General features: G+C 34.7%; 3 protein-coding genes across 3 annotated transcripts; all 3 read left to right on the forward strand.

The window, feature by feature from the left end:
• Window positions 1–766: 766 nt before the first annotated feature.
• Window positions 767–11,892, forward strand: aln (divergent protein kinase domain 1C). The gene is made up of 4 exons (XM_017906274.1): window positions 767–1,879; window positions 8,488–8,648; window positions 9,162–9,849; window positions 11,233–11,892. Exons 1-4 carry the CDS (start codon window positions 1,730–1,732, stop codon window positions 11,461–11,463), a joined length of 1,230 nt encoding a protein of 409 aa, XP_017761763.1. The 5' UTR covers window positions 767–1,729; the 3' UTR covers window positions 11,464–11,892.
• A 2,229-nt stretch (window positions 11,893–14,121) lies between these two features.
• Window positions 14,122–15,025, forward strand: ATPsynF (ATP synthase, subunit F). Its single transcript, XM_017906323.1, has 4 exons — window positions 14,122–14,325; window positions 14,401–14,499; window positions 14,746–14,862; window positions 14,939–15,025. Exons 1-4 carry the CDS (start codon window positions 14,193–14,195, stop codon window positions 14,965–14,967), a joined length of 378 nt encoding a protein of 125 aa, XP_017761812.1. The 5' UTR covers window positions 14,122–14,192; the 3' UTR covers window positions 14,968–15,025.
• A 1,379-nt stretch (window positions 15,026–16,404) lies between these two features.
• On the forward strand, window positions 16,405–24,659 carry Hel89B (histone acetyltransferase 1). The gene is made up of 15 exons (XM_017906388.1): window positions 16,405–16,544; window positions 17,188–17,237; window positions 17,652–17,899; window positions 17,973–18,325; window positions 18,424–18,778; window positions 18,858–19,480; window positions 19,553–20,331; window positions 20,401–20,971; window positions 21,052–21,346; window positions 21,413–21,714; window positions 21,784–22,097; window positions 22,166–22,916; window positions 23,020–23,295; window positions 23,368–24,006; window positions 24,343–24,659. Exons 2-15 carry the CDS (start codon window positions 17,227–17,229, stop codon window positions 24,541–24,543), a joined length of 5,718 nt encoding a protein of 1,905 aa, XP_017761877.1. The 5' UTR covers window positions 16,405–16,544; window positions 17,188–17,226; the 3' UTR covers window positions 24,544–24,659.
• The last annotated feature ends 23 nt before the right edge of the window (window positions 24,660–24,682 follow it).

The raw sequence follows: 24,682 nt of genomic DNA on the forward strand, positions 1-24,682 counted from the left end.
ATCATCACCTTGAAATATTTCCTAACCTATGTTCATAACTCAAAAATTAATTTGACATAAGGAAATCCTGAATAAAAACTCACCAAAAATATAAAAACTGAATATTTATAAATAAATATTTACGAATACGCTTTTAATACTATAGAAAAGGCTACTTTTTCATAGAAAAAGAGGAAAATGTTTTTCACGTTCATATTCACGAATTTATACTTATTGCGTCAGCAATTGCGTAAGACTTTAGCTTCTGCTACATCTATCGCGTAGCACGACAAAGGAGGCAGCACCGACTGGACCTCAAATTAAAATCTCCCCTAGTTCGTTGAAGCAAGACCACACTATCATGAGGCTAGAGTATACACGTGCACAATGCGATGAGCCAGCAAAAAATTTCTACGCCAAGCAACCGATGTAGAACAGTCACGGATACGACATCGTGCGTGAATGTGAAACCTTCGTCGAACTAATCTTCAAACGCAATTTCAACAACACAATGCGAACGTTTCTTCGGTGTAATTCGATTCGATACAATGCGAATACATCCCTGCACAACTGCCTAACGTGAAAGTGTTCGATATTCTGCAAACGAGTTGATTGTAAAAATTGTCTTAAGAGTCGAGAGTGATAAATACCATTAAAAAGAGAAATTAAAAAATTGGAATGGGAGGAACGTATTAATGCACTAAGTATTAGTAAGTTATTTTAAAAAGTAATTAATTTACAAATTTCTATTCGTCTTTTTCGATCTATCGAGGAGTAACTATTTATTGGTAAATATAATTTTATTCTAAAGTATTATTCAATCAGTTACTTCCTTTCCTTCTTTCGATTATTATTACGTTCGAAAATAACCTAACATTTTCGCCAAACACCTAACGTACGTGTAACTAAAATTTCATGATATCACACATCTTTTTATATAACACAAAGATAGTATAGTAAATTGAATAAAATAATTGAAACATTGAAATAAAAGTAAACGTCCTCCTAACCAAATAAAATAACGTAGACTTCAATTACGGTATCTCCACGAATCTAATCCATGCAAACAATCGATAGAAACAAGAGTAACTCTCTAACCAAAACACGATTAGCTTCTTCAATAATTCAAAACATACGACGTCGAATTGAATATATCGAGCTCAGACGAATGCTACATTAAAATCACCGATCCGCGACCACCGAGAACGTTCCAAAAATAACCTCTCAACCGACCTAACCTCTAACGCCGTCCGTCCCTCTCCCTTCTCCCCAATATCAAATCAACGACCGTACGAAAGGATTGTTCGCGGAAGAACGACGCGTGAACGACGATCGAACGGAATTCGAATTTTTCCGTGGTCTGGTCTAAATGCATACGGGCCTGCGCAAGAAACGCTATCGAAATATCCGCCGCGAGAGGCGCGGCGTCGCGACGCTCGCATGTGCCGCAGATTATGCCGCATTGCCACAAGCGTACGGCACCGGTCGGCCGACGATCGCGTCGTCGAGACAAAGCTCGAAAAATTAAGCGAATGAGCCGATCGCGAATAGGTTAAGAGCGAGACGACCTCGCGATGCGACGTCGCGGACGTCGTCGACGAAGCAGTTGGTGAGAAAGGGACATCGTGGAGGAACAACGAGGACGGAAAACGAAGAATAACCAAAGGACGCAACGCAAGAAGGAGACGGTTTACTTTCTAGTAACTGTATAATTATCGACTCACCCAAGGCAGAAGCAATCCACAGGACCATGAACGTTCGACGACTGCCCGGTTTCATGTACCACTACAAGGTGGTCACGGTGCTCCTCTTCTCGATCATGCTCCTTGTCATCTATCTACTCCTTCACTGGGGTATTATGTGCACGAACTTCGAGGCCTGGCGTCACGTATCCAACGTGGTGAGTCCTTTTGAACACGTTATACCGGCACGAGAAACTCGAATCACTGTCACACGACACAGCGTGCGGAGAGCCGCGCTAGGATCACACAGGAGGCACGTTGGGGTGAGATGCGAAAGAGGGTAGAGAGAAAGGGACAGGGAACGTGGAGACGGGCACGCACGCGCCCTCACGGCACGAAACGAACTGATTCTGTGCCACGCTACGGTGCCAATTTCACGTGTATACATACGAAAGACGGAAGGAAACTGTTCTCGCTTACCTCTGTGTTTACATTGCCGGGCGTCTCTCCGTCGTTCGTTTGCCTTTGTGTAACGTTCACGCGCAGAAAACCGAGCGAATTTTTGACTCGGTTTCGAGTCGGTCGGTCGGTTGTACATTGGGCGGTAGAGGGGGTAACGTCTTCGTCTCTGCGGGCACTCGCCGTTCTTCTTGTATTTACATCCCTATGGCTGCTTCCGTTGGGGCCACCTCGTTTCCTGGAAAAATAGCAAACCACGTGAATAGGCTGTTTTCGAGAAAATCCATACTGTCGAGAGATGGTTATGATAAATGGTGGAGATAACCTAGGAAACCTTTCCGTATACCTCTGTATATACCTTTCTTGGAACCTTTGCTAAGACGATCGAGATTCTATGGCTATGGGGAGAATAGTATTCGTCGTACAGTGGAATCGTGGTCTTTCTGCGTTCGGGAAAAAATCAGGGATCATAATAGAAGATATATTCGCTCGTTTAATGATTTCGACTATTACTGTCAGATAGAGAAACGCTGACATTCGTATTCTTGAGGAAAGTAATCGTAAAGCGTAATTTCTTAAAACTATTTTGCAATTTACGATCGCTTTAACACGTTCTTCGTGCAGCTGTTACAGTCATCTGGGAGATTCACTTAAGCACAATTTAAGAGATTTTCAGTTACCTTCCCATCATAAGCAGATTAAGGTGCTCTACACGTGACTGCGATGAAATTCAGTTTTATCCGCTTGTCAGAAAAATTGAACTTGTGCTTACGTTGCATTATATATATCCCATATCAGGCTTATAAATATCTTCAGGATAATTTTGCTTGTTTCTCATAAATGAGGATAATTTCGCTTGTTTCTTATAGATGATATTAACCCTTTGCATTCTCAACATTTTTTCATTTGCTTCAGTGTCAATCTTAACACACTTATATGTGAAGAAGCTTAATCACAGCATAAATTTTGTTTAGAGAATACAGAAATTCTATGTATATGTGAAATTATTTTTCTTATTAATTTTAATCACTTTTCTGTCCCTATTAATAAAGGTAGAGTTAGGTAAATGAAATACATTGCAAATTATTGCAGTAGCGTCAGTGAAGTATGAAAAAAGAAATTAGTATTTAATAATTCCACATATATTATGAGTAATAGAATATTCTGTATCTTATTAAGATGATTCATGTATCTGTTACAATTACTCAAACATTTATGACGTAATATAGTTCAGATTATAAGTGGATTAACATTCTGTGGCTTTAGAAAAAATTCGTCGAACGTGGTTACAAATTCAATTTGTCAAGAGCAGTTACGATCGATGTTCCAAGCCATCGAATGCCAGCTTAGTGACACTACTCATTACATTCAAGCCACAGTATCATACTGGAGTATTAAGAACGAAATCGTTTACGTAATGCATTATCCAACGCACGCGAGGTCATGAAAAATTGTCTGTGGATGCTTCTCGTTCCAAATTATCGCATATTTAACGTTTTTCCAGTTACTATGTTAAACACGTGTTAAAAATAAAATCATAAACGCTGATCGGCCGTTACTGAATAATTTAAGCGCCAGAATATTATATGTTCACTGTAACATTGATACATATTTAAACGAATGCATCGTGAATCATGAATCGTTTAAGGTCGTTCGAGATGTTCAACACGAACTACTTATACCAATTTTGTTCCGTTTGATCTTGATATTCCGAGGTTATATGAACGATATCATCATGCTCGTGAATTTTAAATTGTTTATCCTACCTAGACAAACTTTGTTTTTTGACCTTGATGTTTATAAAATATCATCCCGCGATCGTGAATTTTAAATAGTCTAAAATACACAGCAAACAATTTTACTGATATTTCTGCTATTTAAAATATTACATATGTCATGCAATTACAACTTTTGCCTTGAAAAGAATCTCATAAAATACCGGAAAAAATTGCACATGATATTTCTTGATAGTTCCTTAACACTAAACCTATCATGTAAATTATAAAAACAAAAAATGTGAAATTAAGTGGCAAAAAGATAACGACGTATACAAAATTTTTAATTTTAATTCAAGAAAATTAAAAGTTGGTTATTTATACCATAGGTTTAGTGTTAAGTCAAGAAAATTTAAGATGCCACCCAGGTCAATGAAATTCCTTCGAATTCACAGAGGATCCTTAGGGATCCTCTCCACCTGTATCCAGAACGCTTGTGAACCAACAGGATTCCTCGAAACTCCATAAGGGTCACTCGTGGTTCTCGGAAATTTCATTGGCCTCGGAACAAAGGTATCCCCGGCGTTTGTATCGGTTTTCCAGCCCAGGGTGCATAGGGAAACAGGCGAAAAAACGTGGAACCTCGTCCACTGTTCAGTCGATAATAAACGTGGCCCAGATAAAGCGATGGCTTTCGAAAAGCACATCCGATACGTTACACGAACGTTACGGTGCATAAAGGCGCGTGACACGCATGTTATGGGGGCCGCCTCTACTCGAGAAATCCTCTCATCATGGCGGTCACGTCGACTAAAAATATCGTGTGCATAGTCTACAGTATGTACGGATCCAGACGTGTATCGCACGCACGCGAGGCCAACAACGTGTGCGAATATGCGCGTGCCTGTATGTAACGTAAGCACCGCCCACGCAGCAAGAGAATAATTCACTTTTATTGCTCTCATTCCGGCCCGATGCCCGAACATCCATGAATCGAACGTAAAAATCCGACGACACGGATCGACTGTCCACCCACGAAATTCTCATTCCCGTAATTAAAACATTCTCTCTGGTCCACCCTGTTTAACCCACTTCTTAGATTTGCGTACTTGCACGCTTAAGGTTCGTTTCCATTGCCCGATCGATGCTTGTAGATCCATGAATCGAACGCGAATATTCATCCATACTAATCGACTGTCCAGCCATGAAATTCTCATTCGCATAATTAAAACATTCTCTCTTGACCACGCTGCTTAATCCACTTCTCAAATTTGCGTACTTGCACGCTTAAGCTTCGTTTCCATTGCTCGACCGATGCTTATAGATCCATGAAACGAACGTGAAGACTCATCCATACTGATCGACTGTCCAGCCACGAAATTTTTAGTTCCATAATTAAAACGTATTTCCTTTTCTACCTCGCTTAATCCATTTCTTATTGTTAGAGTTGCATACTTGCTCGCTTTAGGTTCGTTTACATTGCTCGCTCGATGCTCGATCATCCATTAGTCGAATTTAAAAATACATCGACGCGATCAACTTGCTACCTACAAAATTTTTATTTGCATAATTAAAACGTACTATATTTTCCACCCTACTGAACCCAAATTTTAGAGTTGTGTATTTGTACGTTAAAGGTTCGTTTCTATTGCTTATCCGATACCTCGCTGTGGTCCCGTAATTCGCTTTACCTCTCTCGGTGAACGAGAATCTTCTGACCATACCGGTGCTGGAGTGTTCGTACTCGTGATTCTGGGACGACGATAAGGATTAGCGCTTCTTTCTTCATGTACCTGGAGCGAAGTAGTTGGTGAAAAGTAGTACGTACATGTGGATTGCAAAACGTCTTGAAAGAAGGCAGGCAGTGATGTGCATATCGTGATAAAATCGTTTCTTTTTATAGCGTCATGGATATTCTTAAGAAGTTCATGCAATTTAATTTAATCCTTGTACTCTGAAAATTTGTTTATAAATTAAAACAAAAGCAGATAGAAATTTTCCTATTGCCAATATCACCATGGTGACTCCTACAAAATGCAGATGATACTAGAAGTACCTAACAAGACAAAATGATTGATTTTAGACTTCTTGCATTTCTAATTATTACTGAAAACTTGGCTAAATTAATCTCCAATTTCTTTTGAAATTGAAAATTAATTGTACCTATATATGAGAATACCTATTTATTTTCCAATGTTAAATAAAATGAACCCTGTGGCTCTTCTATCTTGTAGTTCTTATTTTAACATTTTCAACTTTCATTATATACAAATTTCAAATATTTATTCTTGAATATTAATTTTAATAACATGAATTATTAAGAAATTACCAATACTGATATATAATTTGAAGAAATTAATAATATTCATGACATGGATTACAGTTGAAATACGCGTTTATTAATATTCATTAAATTTAATAAAATTTTAATATGGATCGTATGTATACTTTACGTTAATAAAAATAACGTAAAGTAGTGTCGAAATCAATTTACTTTTACGAGTGATTAAATGAGAACTCTGTCAAATGCGTTTAATGGTTTACAAGGTGAACGTATTACGTTGATTTAATTAAATCAGTGTAATAGAATCTTTAATGAACGCACGATGTTAATATTCATAAGTACGCATGTAATTGATCATAACACGATAAAACAGATATTCGGTAGTATTAAAATCAGTCATGCTGTCGTTCATAAATGAGTTCCTGTAGTAACCTTCGTTTATGCAGAGCTGTATTGCAAATGCCTTGAAAGTTTGTTTGTGAATGGACAATTTATCGTTCCCTCTTGTGTTGAAGCCGCATCTACAGGGTGTGTAAATGCAGAAAATTTCAATTATCACGACGATATATGAAAGTTGAAAATGCCTGCTGCGTGACAAAGAAACCACGTCATGGTTCAAAGTTATTATCACTATAAACCTTTAGTTCTCCTCACAATCTGAAATAATTTATATCATTTGCCTCGCGCTTATTATCCTTTATAAATGGGAAAATAAATTCCCAGTAAACAAGAATCTATCAGGTAACCATTTAAGAAACAAATCTCTGTTGCCTTCTTCAATAATACAAATTTTGTTCATCCTAATTTCCTATAAACTCAATTTAACGAGATTTAAAATCTAAATCCTAAAGTTGTCGCTGTTTTTAATTATTCTTAGATAATTAACATTCAAGCTTCCTATCGCCTTAAATTCATATTAAACATACCATCTCCTATCAAAATTTTACAAACTGTTACACCTATAAAACCTACAGAATCATTTTCAAAGTATCAATATAAAAATTCTTATAAATCTCTTGACAGAAAATTGCAAATTTTTTGAACTAAGATACACTCAACGTGAAATACAAAGACAAAGGAGTCCTAAATAACGCAAAGCTACAATGTCTCACCCTGTACATCACGCATACGTGGCTGAAAGAGAAAACTAACTCATTACCCGGCCAAAGTCTCTTGGTACCCCTGCATTCTGTTTATGGGGGCCCCCTGTACACTGTGCCCTTACAATAACCTTACTTCATTCTAGAACAGGTTCTAGAACAAAATACATAACGAAGAACGTAACACGTCCCGTAGGTGTAGATTATAGGCTCACGGGAATCCGTTTTCTCGTGTTCGCCACGAACGTAACAAAACAAACTTATACGGTACTTAAACCTAACCCAGACGATTTTCGCAAACGGAGAACCTAACCGTGACTTTTACACGCAGCCAGAGATCGACTTGATCGATTCAAATATCCGTGTCGCGACGAACGTGCAAGTATCCTGAATGAAAGTCGTTCGATTTCATTGAGGAAATCGCAGGACAGACGATACGTAACTACGATTTCACGTGTTCTTTCGGATAAACAGGCCTCCCAAGGCAATACGTTCTCTTCTTTAGGTCTGTGATACTTGTATGCAAATTCTACTCCAAAGTCAAATTGGTTGTAATGGAATAAAGGAAGAGTCGATGCCTGTTCTGCAAACAGAGAGGTTTGAGTTATAATAAATATCGATTCGTCTAAGGGATCGATGATACTGAATTTTTATACAAATTTGGGAAATATTTGGAAGACTCGGATAGTGACTCTGTGATATATGATGCAAGCAGTGGTGCAGTACTTTCGAATATATTCAAATACAATCTCTTAAACGTCTTGAAACAACAAAAAGTAAAATTACATCGCTTTAAAGAAAACGGTTTATGTGCGCTCTCCGGACCACCCTGCTTGCATTGAACTATACCATACATTGTTAAACGAAATGACGAACTACCAACGAATATGATGCAAACAATAAATGTGTAATAAATAATATTTTAAAGGATGTTGCTTGGAAAGTAGCGAGGTCTGGTTTGCGTGAAATTTCGCCCCGTGTCGTAAAACTGCTTTAAAAGTTCCCTGTCCCAGTTTGACGTTTTACGTAACCCCTTGGCCGAAAGGATGCTCGTAAAAATACTGTAAATCAATGAAAAATAAAAAAAAAAATCAGCCGGAGAACACCGCATAATAACAAGAACACGAATAACAAGAACACGTTGTAAAAAGGTCTGAGAATTCGAAAAGGGTAAAAAGGAATCGGTGATAATTTAATCGTGTCCCTTAGAGAGATTTTTACGATGTGAACGTTATGCTTACGGTATCTGATCATAATTTTCATTTCAGTGCAGCACGCACAAAAAGGGGGCTGCAATAGGAATTCTCTGCGACCCGCTATGCGCAGAAAAAGGGATTCACTCGCTTGCATGCGAAACGCTGCACGCTGGCAAGGAAGCGGTCTTCTCGGCCCACTGGGAGACAACTCGACTCGTATTCAAGGCTTCCAGGTTCATTTTTACTTCCCTCTCGTACGATATATGTCGCAGAAAAAATTTAAATGATACACCTAGCTTTAATGAATTTTCACACGTGAAAGAGCGCGCGAGATATTGCCCTAGAAAAGCTGACAAATTATTTTCAATTCCTAAATATTCAGAAAACTTAGAGTAGAGTTTGAAAATATTACGCAAAAGATCTCTTAAGAATATTTAAATTGGTGAAAACACCGCACCCAATTTTTTTCAAAATTCTCCACAGCTTCTGAAGCTTAGAGAACGCTCGTAAAATATTACTCGTGACAATGGAATAATTATTCTCGAAGATTCTAAGTTATCATCAAGCGCAAAATTAAGTAAGAGAAAATATCAACTAAAATTACTCGACTGTGTCGATTGAACGAAAAGTCTATTGGACAATTTCGAACTACTAGCATAGCAATTTATCCAGCAATCATTTAATCGCCGATACTTGACATAAATGTATGCAGCTATATTTCAAACCGCGATGGGTTCCAATTTCAGAACGAAGACCCCGCCGGAGCAGTTCGAGTCGCTATTCTGGATGGACGCGGCTGGCACGAAGCACTACCCATCCGAGACGGACTTCAACACCATGATCAAAGATCTGGTCGTTAGCAAGCTGAACGTGACGCTGTCGCAGCATCAATTAGAGAGGCTTGCGCGACTTCGTACGCATCGCGTCGAGACCGAGCCCAGAAGGCGACAGCTCGAGATGGAAAATCTCTGGCCGCTGTTGCAGGAGAACGAGTACCTGATGAGCATCCTGTACGAGGACAGGGACATTTTTCCGCAACTGATTGGCACATGCGGAACCTTCTACGCGGTCGAGTACGTCCGACCTATAGAAACACCCACGACAGTCCTCGCGCTGTCCGATTCGAAACCGGAATGGGCGAAACGATTGAAGCTGGCCGTGATGATCCTGGACCTGCTCGAAGAACTCGACACCAACTTCCCGGAGCCGATCCATCTCTGCGATGTGAAGATAAACCATTTCGGTCTGCCCCTCGGCGGACAGAAGCTCAAGTTCCTCGACCTGGACGCGGTATTTCCTAAAACGATTATCAGTCGTATCACTGCGGACAGCAAGAGCTGCGAGAGGCACGAGGACTGCGACTACTTCGACTGCAGGTCCTTTTGCTCCAAGGATAAACGATGCGAGTCACCGGTCGCCAATAATAACTTACAGGTAATCGATGAAGGTGGTTTGATGAACTGGTAGTTCCACGAATTAGTAGTCGAACAACTGCAAGATCGTTACATGCAGATCTTGGGTCGAATAGCTCTTCTCCAAGGTTTTCCATCTGTAAGCAAAAAGAAATTTCGTTAGTATTAGATATATGGAAGATTACATAAGTGCAGAAAAAGATAAGATAATAGGTGAAATTTGCATATTATCGTTCTTCGTTAATTGAAATCAGATCCGAGTGAAATTTACTTCGCAATAAATAATTTGACGATTATTATTTCAAAGTCAATTACAATCGTTAATTATTATCGGTGAGTAAAGGATTGGAAAATTGATCGTTTAAAAGAGATAGGGTTTATTTCTTCGTTGAAAATTTATTTCTGAAAGAAAATTCAGAATAAATATTGAACGATAAATGAAATAATAATCGTGGTAATAGTATTTGCCTCCATATTTATATTAAATAGCTATCATTTTCATCTAAATCAAATTTATTTCTCGAAATGACAGATAAATTGTTTAATCGCAGATACGTAATTCCACTTGTCAGGTAGAATAATTGAAATGATAATTGCAAAAAGCAATTCAAAAATAAACTTGCAAAATTCCTTCGGACTTTGAGCTTAAGATCGCATATGTCAAAGAGAAATTGAAATGTCTGTTCGACTCGATACTTTCAAGCCATAGAACTTTTATGAGATTCGATTATGGCGTATTTTATGACACACGATTAGAAATTTCTGAAAAATAGGGTAGAAAGAGGAGTCGATTGGCGTGAAGTGTAGATCGAGCAGATTATATGTTGGCTAGTATAGTATAAGGTTTCCCATGCGCCGTTCCGACTAATTGGAAGATCCTCTATTTTTCAGTAACTTTACCTCTGTGGATATAGTTCCTCGATAAAATTTTACTATCGCAATCCCGTAATATTATTTTTGTCATTCAAACGTATCGTAAAGCACAGTTTCAATGCTGAGTTTTCCATAAATATACTCCCGTGGCTGCCTGTCGCGAAGAAAAGAGTCGATAGACTCGCAATTATTCGGAAATTGGCCTGGTTCTAGATTAATCAGGCCTGGTAATTAAGGTCAACGAGAATATATTACCGTTGCCAAAAATGAGAAACCCGACGATACGGGAAAAAGAAGGAATAGCAGGCAGATCGAATAACTTCTCCCTTTTTCTCTTTCCTGTAACGACGTCGCTTTGGAAATTTTTCAAGTCAATACTTCAATCACGATCGCGGGGAAATTTGTTTCTCGAGCAATTGTAATTATACACCGATGAATATTTGATAATATGAAAAATTCCAAAGACCATAATTATCGTATCAAACGGGACTTTACGCGTGCAAGGTTGAAACGAACGATTATGAAATTTCAGGTCGTCTGCGAGAAGATATTTCTCGGCTGGACACTCTCAGGGACTATCATAATTCCTGGCCTACTCATGTCGGAGCACACCACCAGCGCACTGGCCGTTCTTCTGCGGCAATGTGCGAACCCAGCCGGCGATATCGAACATTTACCACGTGCTGCAGTGTCAGACAATTTGAAGACACGGCTCTACAATATGCTGCACGAAATGGAACAAGAGTTCTCTGCTTCCGTCTAAATACGTTTAAGTTCGAGCACTAAGTGATCGAGAGAATCCAAAGGGTCCTAATTTATGAGCAGATATATTTTAAAGGGAAGCAAAGTGACTGTTCGAAATTTGTGAAATTTTTACTGCGAACAAGCACCATAAAATGGAGACTTAAATCGAGAGAGCAGGAAAAAATGTAATCTATGGGTTTCTTGGAAAATTTCTAACAGGGAAAACGTTATTCACGTGGAAATTTTTGTTTCAATAAGACAGTTCGATTAATTTCATGGGAATTTTTCAAGAAACTCGCGTGATATCTAACATTTTAAGATATGTTGTACGATTTTAAAAGAAACGAGAAAATTCGGATTATATTTAATATTTATTTCTAGAATTTATTGATTTAACGATTCTAATTTAATCTACTACTTGTAAAATACGAAACTATATAATGAAACTTATTCGAACGACTATGCGCACTTGAAAGACCAAAGAATATTTTTATTACAAAGTTTATTACTTCTGAAACATTATCGTCGAATAACGAGAGTTTAAGAATTTTTGCGAGGAAAATTCTGTAAGATTTAAAATAAGGCTATTCATTTTTAAATAACTATATTAACCTTTGGCGACCATTCCCGTGTTAAGACAATGTTTCTTTATATGCTAAGTTTACGTAAAACCGTGTATATTCGTATTTTCTAAAATACCAACTTTTCTCTTACCAAATCGATAATAAAAAAATTCCGATATTTTTTATCGATTTTTGTAAAATAATCCGGCCCTTGCGAAGTTAATGAAAAATAAAAATGTAAAATTCACTGTCGCTTAAATAACGGAAAACAGCGTTCGACTTATATCTGGTGGATTAAAGCGAAAACCCTTGAACAGTGAATTTATATAGTTACAATGCCGTTCGTTAAGCTTCATTGTCACCTCGGCCTCGAAAATTGATTTACATTTATTCCGAAAGCCATAAAGAGCGTGAAGCTCCTTGTTAAACACGGAAGAACACCTTGAATCGAGACGTTTGTATCGAGTGTGAGCTATCGCGAAATTTCTAACTTTCTATGGGTAACGAGTACAAGAAATCGAATCGTCTTTGTACTCTAGGGATATAACGAAATAAGTGACCACTAGAGGCTAGTGATAGTAATAAGAATAGAGGAATAACATTATCAACAACGAGCACAAATACCAACTACCTTACACGTAATTGTAGCCTTACTTATGTACTTTAAACATTCAATAAGCTTAGACAGAAACCGAAGGTATAAAAATATCGTTATTTTTAGTATTCGCGCGTACGGCTTGAAAAATTGAAATATTAAATAAGAGCCTAGAAAATTATTAACTCACTTTACGAAGCGTCATAGTACTGTATAATTATATTTTGTTGTCGAAATTTTCATACTCGCTGCAATATGAATTTTGCATGTAAGAATTTATTGTATTGGCCAATAAGCTATATCGATTTTTCTAGTTAACAATCCTCTTTTATTTTTCATTTATGATTTATTAAATATAGTTACACGGTAGTTGCAGTTGTCCATGGAAATATCATAGACCGAAATAATGTGTATATTATTTAATAAAATCCTTTTTGTTAAAAAAAAATAAATTACGTAACATTTTGAATATTAAATATTGAAAATAACGACATTACTTTTTGGCCAATTTAATATTTTCGGAGTTAATATTAAGCTTCGAAATTAATCAGCAGGTCATAGAATTTAAAAAGTTCTAATGAAAGATCATTTCTGTACACGTCACTTGTTCGTTCATTTCAGTAAGAGGATTAATGAATCTTAAGTTTGGAAGTAAATAATTATTGCCTTGAATAATGTGTATTTAATACCTATTCCATAAGATATAATTCGTATTTCATATTATAGAACACTGATCATGCACAAATACAATTGTTTTCACAATTGATGTAAAAAAATTAGAAAAATATTGATTATTACAGTAGGAAAGTAAATATTAGTGGAATCGGTAATGATCAAGACTTTTCGGGCAATTTCGGTTGATCGTTGACTATATAAAAATAGCTCGGTCTTATATCGAAATCATCTGTCATTTGTTATATCGAATCATTTGACTTCGAAGACAGATATTTCGTCAGAAAGGGTTGAAAGTGTGAATGAAGCGATCAAGAGTTATCGATTAATACTATATGCAAGTCAATGACAACTGTCCACTCCACCCACAACTTTTGCCCTAATAGGTTCTCAAATAATCCTAATTTTGTAAATAAGTTAACAATTTACAACGAATAAAGAACAAAAATGTATAATTTCACTTGTCTTGTTTTTAATCCTTTCATCTAGTAACATTTTGCTTACGTTTTATGATCCCATAACAGGCTAAAACCATTTTCTTCTATTTAGTACACTTTTCAAAATATTTCCAATAACAAATTGAAATCGTATATATTTCATATATAATTGAATTTACTCTTTAAAACTAAAATAAATGTATGTTAAAAATATAGAATCTTTCTATCTAATTTTATTTCTGTCTTGTTATTATCACTATTTATTCTATAAATGAATACTTGTTTTTCAGCAACAAAATAACCATTATTACCAATATTATAGTGGCTAATAAAAATTTCACTAGCAGCAAAATTGTATAATGAAATTTATGTATCTAGAGATTTTGTTTCTAAATGGTTGTATCCTCTAAGTTCCGTGCAACGTATAGAGAACATTCTTCTCTGGAACGCCTTAAGTAAGGGGTTATAATTTAATTTTATAATGTCGAAATTAATAGAAGAAGTAATAAAAGCTGTTACCGATGTAGTCCACGTAAAGAATTGGACTAAATATCCTGAAGGATATAATCGGGCGCAACATGGACCATATAATCCTGGTCGATATTATGGAAAGCGTAAGTTATTGGGCGACCTAAATTTTATGTAATTGGAAATAAGTTAATTGTAATAAAGATTATTAATTTTTACAGCTGATACACCATTTAGTGAAGTCAAACTTAATGAATTATTTGACTGGTTCAAGCGACGCGACTTTGGATTTAAACAAACCGCGAGCTTATTTTCTCGAGGTATATATTTTATAAAATATAACTATCATGTCTCAAAAATTATGTAATATCTTTATTTCAACTTTTATCTTATTAGTAATATACGTAAAAAGTAATGTTTAATGAATTGAAATAATTTTTATGTTTCGATATATTTAAAGGAAACTTAAAATTTGCTGTATCGAACTATGATTTTATATAAAATAAAATTATAAATTGTTTTCGTTATAATTTAAACATTAAAATACTAATTGTCATAAATTATAGCTCACTGGCGTTGGCAACTAAAATATGTTCAACCTAGAAAAGCAGGAATAACACCACTCTATCAAGTTTGTGCATTTGGTTTAGTATCTGGATATATTATGAATTATGGGCGCATTAGTAAGTTCATATATAATTTAAAAATTGATTTCCAATTAACAGATGATGAATATATATTGCACATTTTCATTTTCAGGGGGACATAGACATTATGAATATCATTAAAGTGCCATCTACTAAAATATATTCGATAAAACTAAAATTCTATCGTAATGTATTAGTAAATAAAATAATGTTAACAATTTTGAATATATGTATAAATACTGAAATAAATATTCCTTAAAAATTTAACAATGTGTAATACAAAATTATTTAAGGAATTCTTTAAAATATACATTATAACAATACTCCCTAATAGGATTTAACTATATAAATAGACTAAAAATAATTATTTACTTACAATCTGTGATTCTAAATAATTAGAATGTACCATTAATATTGTTTATATATTATGATTTAAAAGTGTACGTGTTCTTTGAAACAAATATTTCCAAAAATACTGTTACAAATATTTGCTTTAAGTTTAACATGTAAATTTAAAAAAGAAAATTGGTATATTGCGCAAAATTATATGTGATACGTAAATTTGAAATGATATAATAAATTATTACAATTAATGCAAAACGGTAGCAAAAAATTTTACTACTTTCTTAAATAATGTTAATACTTTAATATAATGTTTTAAAAAAACTGAAATTTTACGATTTTGTGCAAGTTATTTTATAATTGAACTTTTAACGTTTAAAACGAATATATATGTATACATTAGTAATAAATGAATTAATTATTAATATTTCAAACAGTATTGATAGTTCAAAATATTCTAGAAGATATGTATTAAACACTATTTAGAAAATAATAAGAGAAAGATAATAAACGCATACCTTGAATTATTGTGTAAAGTCTATTCTTACTTGAATCAATATGCTTCAAATATAATAAAACTTCACTTTTTAAATTATTATGTCGTAGTTTAAAAGAGTCCAAATTTAGTCACAGGAACGTTATAATGGCGCGAAATTGAAAACAATATATATCTTTATATAGTTTACAATTGACGCTAAACAATTGAATTACTATATTCATTTGAATAATTTTCAACTAAGCAAATATGTGAAAAAATATTTTTTTAATTTTTTGTTATGTTTTCTAATTACATTATATTATGAATTAGACAGATATTTATATTTTAATATGTTTTGTACTAAAAAAATTTTGCTTTATAAGTTATACATTAGGTACTTAAAAATATAATATTGAATGCATTATGTTGATAAAATATCATTGTTTAAACAAAATATAAATATACTTTAAATATAAAAATGTGAAAATAGTGCGCAAAAATGAAATACAAATTGTACAATAATTTTTGAAAAGTCAATGCATTTAGTAAGTATGTGTACGCAGCATAAATTCGTATACGCATAAGCGTGTATAACTTAATGTGATCATTGCACGAAGAAAATGTTGATTGGTCCATCGATCTATAAAATGTGTATAATCCGCCAATGAGAACAAAATTGGGGGACAAAACTCAGGTTCCTCTGCAATATGGCTGTCAGTATAAATTTGATGCTTGTAACATGCGTTTCTCTCCGAAAAATTTGACAAGTAGTCTGTCTATCTGTCGACTTTTTCGAAATATACATCGTAATGTGATTTTCGGGGAATCAATACAGTGGGAAACGGCTATGCGGGTTAGCTGAAGTGCAGCAGTAAAATAGATTGTAATTTAAAATCAGGTATGTTCAAGCGTTCGTTGATTACTATTTATTTATATATCCATATTGTATTTCTTTATGATATCTTAGAAAATATTATGTTCCATTTAATTTTCTTAATTAAAACTTATACTGCTTTTCCCAAATTTTACATTGTAAATCTTCGAACTTGTATATTAATTAAAAAACATTCTCGCAGATGTCATCTATCATCTTCACCTCATCAAACTACAAGAAATTTTTATTCTTAAACTTGACAATTGATTTTTCCTATATGGATCATTTTCTTTCTTTATTTGTCAAATAAATAATGAACAATATTCGGTGTGTTTTAGTATTTCCTGTACTTCATTTTATTGTGCACAGCTGGAGCATTCTATGTATTTTCCATTAAACTTTTTTTGATGTGTAATAATAAATACATATTTAACAATAAACTTGTTAGTATTTTTGAAATGTATTTCTGAAATTTTTTTTCAATATTTACATTTATCATCTATATGTATCACATTAATATCATCTATATATATCACAAACATAGTTTTTAAATGATAAATCTTCATGTGTTTGTAGAAATGATATATTTATATGGAATATATATACATACATGCATATGAGTGCACATGTATATATATATGTATATATTCTCTTATTTTGATTTTAGGCATTCACAGCTGTTTATTGAACAACATCACTTACAAACATGACATCAAGGTAAAGCCCAAGCAATCATTTAATTCAAGTATAATATGTAAAATAATATAAATATTTATAGTCACATTTTTACAATCATGCAAAAATAAAATATCTATTTATATCAATATTAATAAATATTGACATAATTGTAATAAAATATTATTAAGATTTATATATATTTTATACATACTTTTTAAAGATGTTATCTTTAACAAATAATAAATCTTTATTTAACTAATATTATCAAATTTTGTATGTATAATCTTATTTAAATTATAAGACATACATGTTAAACATACTATGTTATTTTGAATCTCGTATAATAGTAAAAGGAATTTGAAAATAATACATAAAAATATCAATAAATTTATGAAAAATATAGTTAATTTAATTATATGTTTACATACATTGTAATGTATGATTTTCTATCAGGTTGGACAGGCTATTTATATTATTGGAGACAGGAACAAATGCAGTAACTAAAAGAGCTGCAGCACAACAATTAGGAGAAGCACAGAGATTACATCCCCATGATTTACACCATTTATTAGCACGAGTTTCTACTCTCTTAAAATCTCCACAATGGGACACTAGAGTTTCAGCTGCACAAGCTGTACAGGCTATACTTGCTCAAGTTCCTGCTTGGGATCCACAACCCATTAAAAAAGAAATACGTACTGGTAATTGATTTTATTTTTATCCTATTTGAATTTATTATATTTTATTATCAGTATTAAACTACTTAACTGATAGAAGATGGAGAAACAAAAAGGCCAAATAATAAATTAAATTTGGAGGACTTTGATATGGAAAAGGTTTTAGCACGTAGTTCATATCTTACTGGATCAGAAGGCAGTGAATATGACTTAATTACTACTGATGGAGAACAAATACCACTTCCTAATCAAGAAGAAAAAATTGCTGCTAAATTAGGCTTTCATCCTCGATTAATGGGAGTTGATACATCAGAATTGTTTACTGCTGAAGATCTTACTCCAGTAGTATTACCACCTACCTCAAATACACAGACTAAAGTATCTGTGAGTGAAACACTAAAACAACCTGGTGGCCTTAGTAGACGAGAAATGAATAGGGCTAGACGTAAGGTAATTTATAATTGTCAATAAAATGTTTTTATTAATACCAAAATAATGTCTTAATATACTAAGATGCTATATATTTTTATATATTACTTATTTAATAGGCACGACAGTCAGTTTCAAAACAACGCTCACGGGAACCGGATGACCATCGTAACAACGAAGATTATCATAATAATTCAAATGCTCAATCTCCCACTAATAGTACAGGGGAGTCATTAAATAAAAAAATAAAATTAGAGGAAGTGATTTCGTCAGAGATCGGTGTTAATTACAGTACACAGACTGAATCAACCAATGGAGTACCAGATAGTACTGGTTGTTGGCCAGATTCTCTAATAGATTGGCCTTTAGAGTCATTTGCAGAAAGTCTTTGCCAAGATTTATTTAGTCAAAAGTGGGAAATACGGCACGGAGCAGCGACTGCTTTGCGGGAACTTGTAAAACTTCATGGGAAAGGTATGAAAAATATCAACAATTGTAAGTTGTAATACAAAGATAAACAAGTTTAATGGAAATTAATGGAAATTTAATATAGGTGCAGGTAAATCAAGGGATCAAACTGCAGAGGAAATGGCAGAAAGTCATTATCAGTGGCTTATTGATGCTGCTCTGCGATTATTATGTGTCTTAGGATTAGATAGATTTGGAGATTTTGTTTCTGATCAAGTAGTTGCACCTGTACGAGAAACATGTGCTCAAGCACTAGGTTCTCTTTTATTACTAGTGCCAAAACAAACTGATAACGAAAATAAAAATAAGGGTATTATAGGAATACTTTCAGTTATGTTAAAGCTTTTAGAACATGATGAATGGGAAGCAAGACATGGTGCACTACTTGCACTTAAGTATTTACTTGCTGTACGAGATGATCTATTAGATGACATACTACCGAGAGTATTTCCAGCCACTATGCAAGGTCTTTCCGATCCGGTCGATGATGTAGGTGCTGCTGCAGCAAGTGCACTCATACCAGTAGCATCTGCTTTACCACGTTTATTAGAACCATCAGAATTAGAAGCAATTGTAATTCGTCTTTGGGAACTTTTACGTGAACAAGATGATTTAGCAGCGGCATGTAATAGTTTTATGGGATTACTTGCTGCTATACTTTCACTACCTTCAGCGCGCGCTTGTCTTACACCTCAGCCATTGTCACAGGTAAAAATCAGGTTAATATAATTGGTACTTTTTATCGTACTTAATCTTTACTTGAATTATACCTGATTTTAGGTTTTACCACGATTATGGCCATTTCTTAGTCATTCTAGTTCGAGTGTACGTAAAGCTACCTTACAAACGTTACAAACATTAACTGGAGATGACGGTGCTCACAATGAGAATAGGAAAGAACGATGGGGCGAAGGAGGTGGACTTGTATTGCAAGAAGCTCTTCGTCATGTTTTTCAACGTGTATTAATAGAACATGTAATTGCCATACAAGATGTAGCTGAACGCGTTTGGGAAAATCTAGTCGTACAGAGCGATCTCGAACTTCTATTACATGCGGCATGTCCTCTTGTCAGCACATGGCTCTGTCTTGCTATGCAACCAGAACACGTGCCATTTAATCCGAACTTATTAATGATAATAAGCACTCCTAATAAAGGAGCTAAAGGTAATCAAATTATTGGTACTTGCGAAGGACAATCAGATGCTAGTAATAGCGGAGGAAATAATATTGTCACCGGAAATGTAAAATCTCTATCCGAACTGAAAGTTTATATTGGCGGAATCGAAACTGTAGCTCAAAATATAAGGAAATCAAATGTAGTACAAGCTCGTTGTAGAGCTGCACGAATGCTAGGATTGTTATCATATTATGTAGTACAACCAGCACCAGGTGTTACTTATACACCAGATATACCTAGTCCTTCACTTTGTTACGCTAAAGTATTACTAGCACATCTTAATTCACGTTCAGCATTACAACGCACCGTCGCAGGTTTGACAATGTCTCATTGGGCGACTGTAAATAACATGAAACCACCTACAATACCAGATATCCTCAGGTATAAAAATAAATCTTCCGATCATACATTTGTCTAATACAATATAATAATAATATGTTTCCTTAAAAGGAAGAGACTCTTGGAGTGTTTGAACGAGTGCGTATACTATGATGAAATCGCTACATCTTTCACTCGCCTATTACATGACAGCCGTGATTACATTGCCACTCTCAAACATTATAAATTGCCTGTTCCTATCGAAATAGATGCATCAGGAGTGATGACACTTGATCAAATAGCAAATCTTGCTGGGAAACCAATTTTAGAACTTTGTGCCATGGGCAATGCAATAAGCTCTGGAGGTCCAAGTGGAAGTGTTGGTAGTAGTCCTGGTATGATTAAATTAAAACAAAAGTTGATCGAAAGCTTAGAGGAAAGACGAAAAGCATTGGAAGTAGGTGCTACCGATACAGCAGCGCAGCAACTTTCGTACAATGTTATGTCAATGGCGGCACTTGCTGGCGCCGCAACGATGTTACATTGTCTTCCTCCGTCCCCAGAACCTCTTAATCCATTGGTAAAACCATTAATGGAAGCTATTAAACGAGAAGAAAATGAAGAACTACAAAAGTTGGCTGCAAAGCATTTGTCATATCTAGTTGAACTTTGTGTGGATAGAAAACCTTCTCCTAATGCAAAGGTAAGCATCAGAAATAAAATGATTAGCATAAGCGATTGTTATGTTCTCCTTGAATAATTTAACACAACTTTATATCATAGATATCGACCAATTTATGTACATTCCTATGCTCGGATATTGAATTTACACCTCGTGTAAATTGCAATACAGATCAAGATCTATTTGATGGAATTCTTACTTTAAGCAACAGACAGAAACATGCTGAGAGAGTAGCTTATAATCGGGGAGCGAATAGCGGACTTGGCGGAGGAAGGGGACCTGGCCGGCCACCAACAACTGAAATTCCTTTAGAAGAACTACTTGCTTGTGAAGAGCCTGAAGCTAAAGCGGCTAGAACACGTCGTCGTGGAGCTACTTTGGCACTTACTGCTATAGGTTTGCAATAAAAAAATCCTACTCTGCAAGCATATTATACAGATTTTAAATACTCTGTTTCTGTAGCTACGCTGTTTGGTGCACAATTACCTACACGTTTACCACATCTTTGGGAACTAATATTGCCAAACATATTACGGGAGGAAAACAAAATTGTTGATCGTGAGAATACTCAAGAAGAAGTAAATCAATTAATTTTTGGTTTACAAGTTTTAGAAGTTATGGCCCCCAGTCTTGATAAAGCTCTACTACCTCCTGCTTTAGAATGCCTTTCATGTTTATGTAAATTATTGGCTCACCCTTATAAAGCTGTTAGACATATGGCATCGAGATGTATTGCTGTATTAGCTGCATTAGATACAGAAAAGGTAATACTTTTAATTAATATGATTCGCGATGTCAATTTGATGGTTAAGTTATGAAACATTTGATTCTAGATAATAATACACGTTACACGCAGTGTAATACCACTTTTGGAAGCAACTGGTGGAGAAAAGTTATATTCAACAACTGTAACAGCACCAAGTGAAGTAGATTCGATAAGGCAAGGTGCAGCTGAAGCATTGGCGTGTCTTGTCGAAAGTTTAGGTGTCAATATCGTTCCATATGCTGTACTCTTTATGGTTCCTTTGCTTGGACGTATGAGTGATCAGAATCAAGCTGTAAGATTAGCCTGTAGTGCCACATTTGCAACGCTTGTACAACTTTTACCCCTCGATCCTGGTGCGATTGCGGATCCACCAGATTTAGTGTAAGTTTATATTTCATGTAAATTTCTTCTTAATTAAATATGTATTATCAATCATTCAAATATTTTAGGGAAAAGAAAGCACAGGAACGACGGTTTTTAGAACAGCTTTTGAATCCACGTAGTATTCCAGATACTGAATTACTGATTCCAGTGGCTGCAGAATTACGTTCTTACCAACGACAGGGTTTAAATTGGTTAAACTTCTTAAATCGTTATCGACTTCATGGCGTTTTATGTGATGACATGGGTCTCGGTAAAACATTACAAACTCTTTGTATACTAGCGTTAGATCATCATCGTAATTCTCATGCTCCACCAAGTCTGGTAGTATGTCCACCTACTTTAACTGGTCATTGGGTGTATGAAGCAGAGAAGTTTTTCAAAACCAAAGATCTCTCCGTGTTACAATATGCTGGTACACCACCCGAACGTGAAAAATTACGTCCGAGAGTTACTTATCACAGACTCGTTGTGGCAAGTTATGATATAGTGCGTAAAGATATTGATTACTTCGAAACACTTCAATGGAACTATTGTGTGCTTGACGAAGGTCATGTTATCAAAAATGGAAAAACAAAAAGTGCAAAAGCAACTAAACGATTGCACGCAAATCATAGACTTATACTATCGGGAACACCAGTACAAAACGATGTACTTGAATTATGGTCTTTGTTTGACTTTTTAATGCCAGGTTTCTTGGGTACTGAGAAACAATTTGCGGCGAAGTACTCACGTCCTATTCTAGCTTGTAGAGAACCAAAAGCTGGTCCAAAAGAGCAAGAAGCGGGAGCTTTAGCTATGGAAGCACTTCATAGACAAGTAATTCTTCACATATATATCACATTTTATTTTTCATTTTTATCAACAATTTAATATATCTATTATTTAAATCATCTATAAATTGTAATTTTGCATTGTTCAGGTTTTACCATTTTTACTTAGACGAAATAAAGAAGACGTCCTTCAAGACTTACCACCCAAAATTACACAAGACTATTATTGTGATTTATCATCGTTACAGCGTATGCTATACGAAGACTTTCGTACTCGACATTCTGCCACTTTATTATCCACATCGTGTACTTCAACTGGAAATGATCCACATGGTGGTCATGTCTTTGAAGCATTACGATATTTACGTAACGTTTGCAATCATCCTAAATTAGTATTAAATCAGCGACATCCGTTATACACAACAGTTAGTATTAATATAATAGTTATTACAATTCTTTATATTTAATCTTAAATTGATAATTATTTTATTTTTTAGGTATGCAATATGTTGAAACAACAAAAAAGTACTTTAGCTGACATAGAACATGGAGCTAAGTTACCTGCATTAAAACAGTTATTATTAGATTGTGGTATAGGACAACCACAACAACAACAAAGTCGCAATTCTGTATCCGTTGGTGGTACACCAGATAATCAACCTCCGCAGCAGCAACAATTAGTAAGCCAACATCGAGCTTTAATTTTTTGTCAATTAAAAGCGATGTTAGATATCGTGGAAAAAGATCTTCTTCGTACGTATCTACCAACTGTTACGTATCTTCGTCTCGATGGAAGTATACCAGCAACACAGAGACATTCCGTAGTAGCACGTTTCAATGCTGATCCATCAATAGACGTGCTTTTATTAACAACTCAAGTTGGTGGTCTCGGATTAAATCTAACTGGCGCAGATACTGTTATATTTGTGGAGCATGACTGGAATCCCATGAAGGACCTTCAAGCAATGGATCGAGCACATCGTATTGGTCAAAAAAAGGTAGTGAATGTATACAGGTTAATCACAAGATCGACAGTAGAGGAAAAAATTATGGGATTGCAAAAATTCAAGCTTCTCACTGCAAATACTGTGATTTCAACGGACAACGCATCTCTGGAAACAATGGCAACTGATCAGGTAAAATACATAAATCATTGTATTAACCAACATAGCTATAACTATTTTAATAATAAAACTTTTGTAATAAATTTTGAACTCCTTGACACACTATTGTATTACAATATTATCTTATAGTATTATTTCTGTCTTTTCTAAATTTTTATATGTCACTTTATATTAAACTCAATGCAATTTTATTGTAATAACAATGAAATTTTAAACAGTTATAACTATATATACATATATACAAGTACTGAAAGTAAGACATATTTATAAAACTTTATCTAAAACATTCTATGCTAAAATTATCAAAAAAATATTAATAGTAAATTTTATTTATAACAACGTTTTTAGTTACTAGATTTGTTTTCATTGGACAATGGCAAAGGAAAAAAACCAGAAATACAAGATGATGCCATATCCAAAATTACTGGAGTCCCAGGCTTTAGTCGTTCTGTCCTAGAAATTCTCCCTGATCTGTGGGAACAGCAACAATATGACGATGAATATGATTTTGATTCATTTCTGTCTACTTTAAAGGCTGATAACCAGTGAGCTTATGGTCTTACATGTCAATATCATTGAATACATAATAATGTAACAATACATTAACACATTTAAGAGTTGATTACTTTGTTGAGCATACATGAATAATAAGAAGATGATGCTATTAATTTTATGGACTGAAAATAAT

This window comes from Eufriesea mexicana, unplaced genomic scaffold (assembly GCF_001483705.2).
Source record: "Eufriesea mexicana isolate 0111107269 unplaced genomic scaffold, ASM148370v2 scaffold4744748416, whole genome shotgun sequence".
Taxonomy (NCBI): domain Eukaryota; kingdom Metazoa; phylum Arthropoda; class Insecta; order Hymenoptera; family Apidae; genus Eufriesea; species Eufriesea mexicana.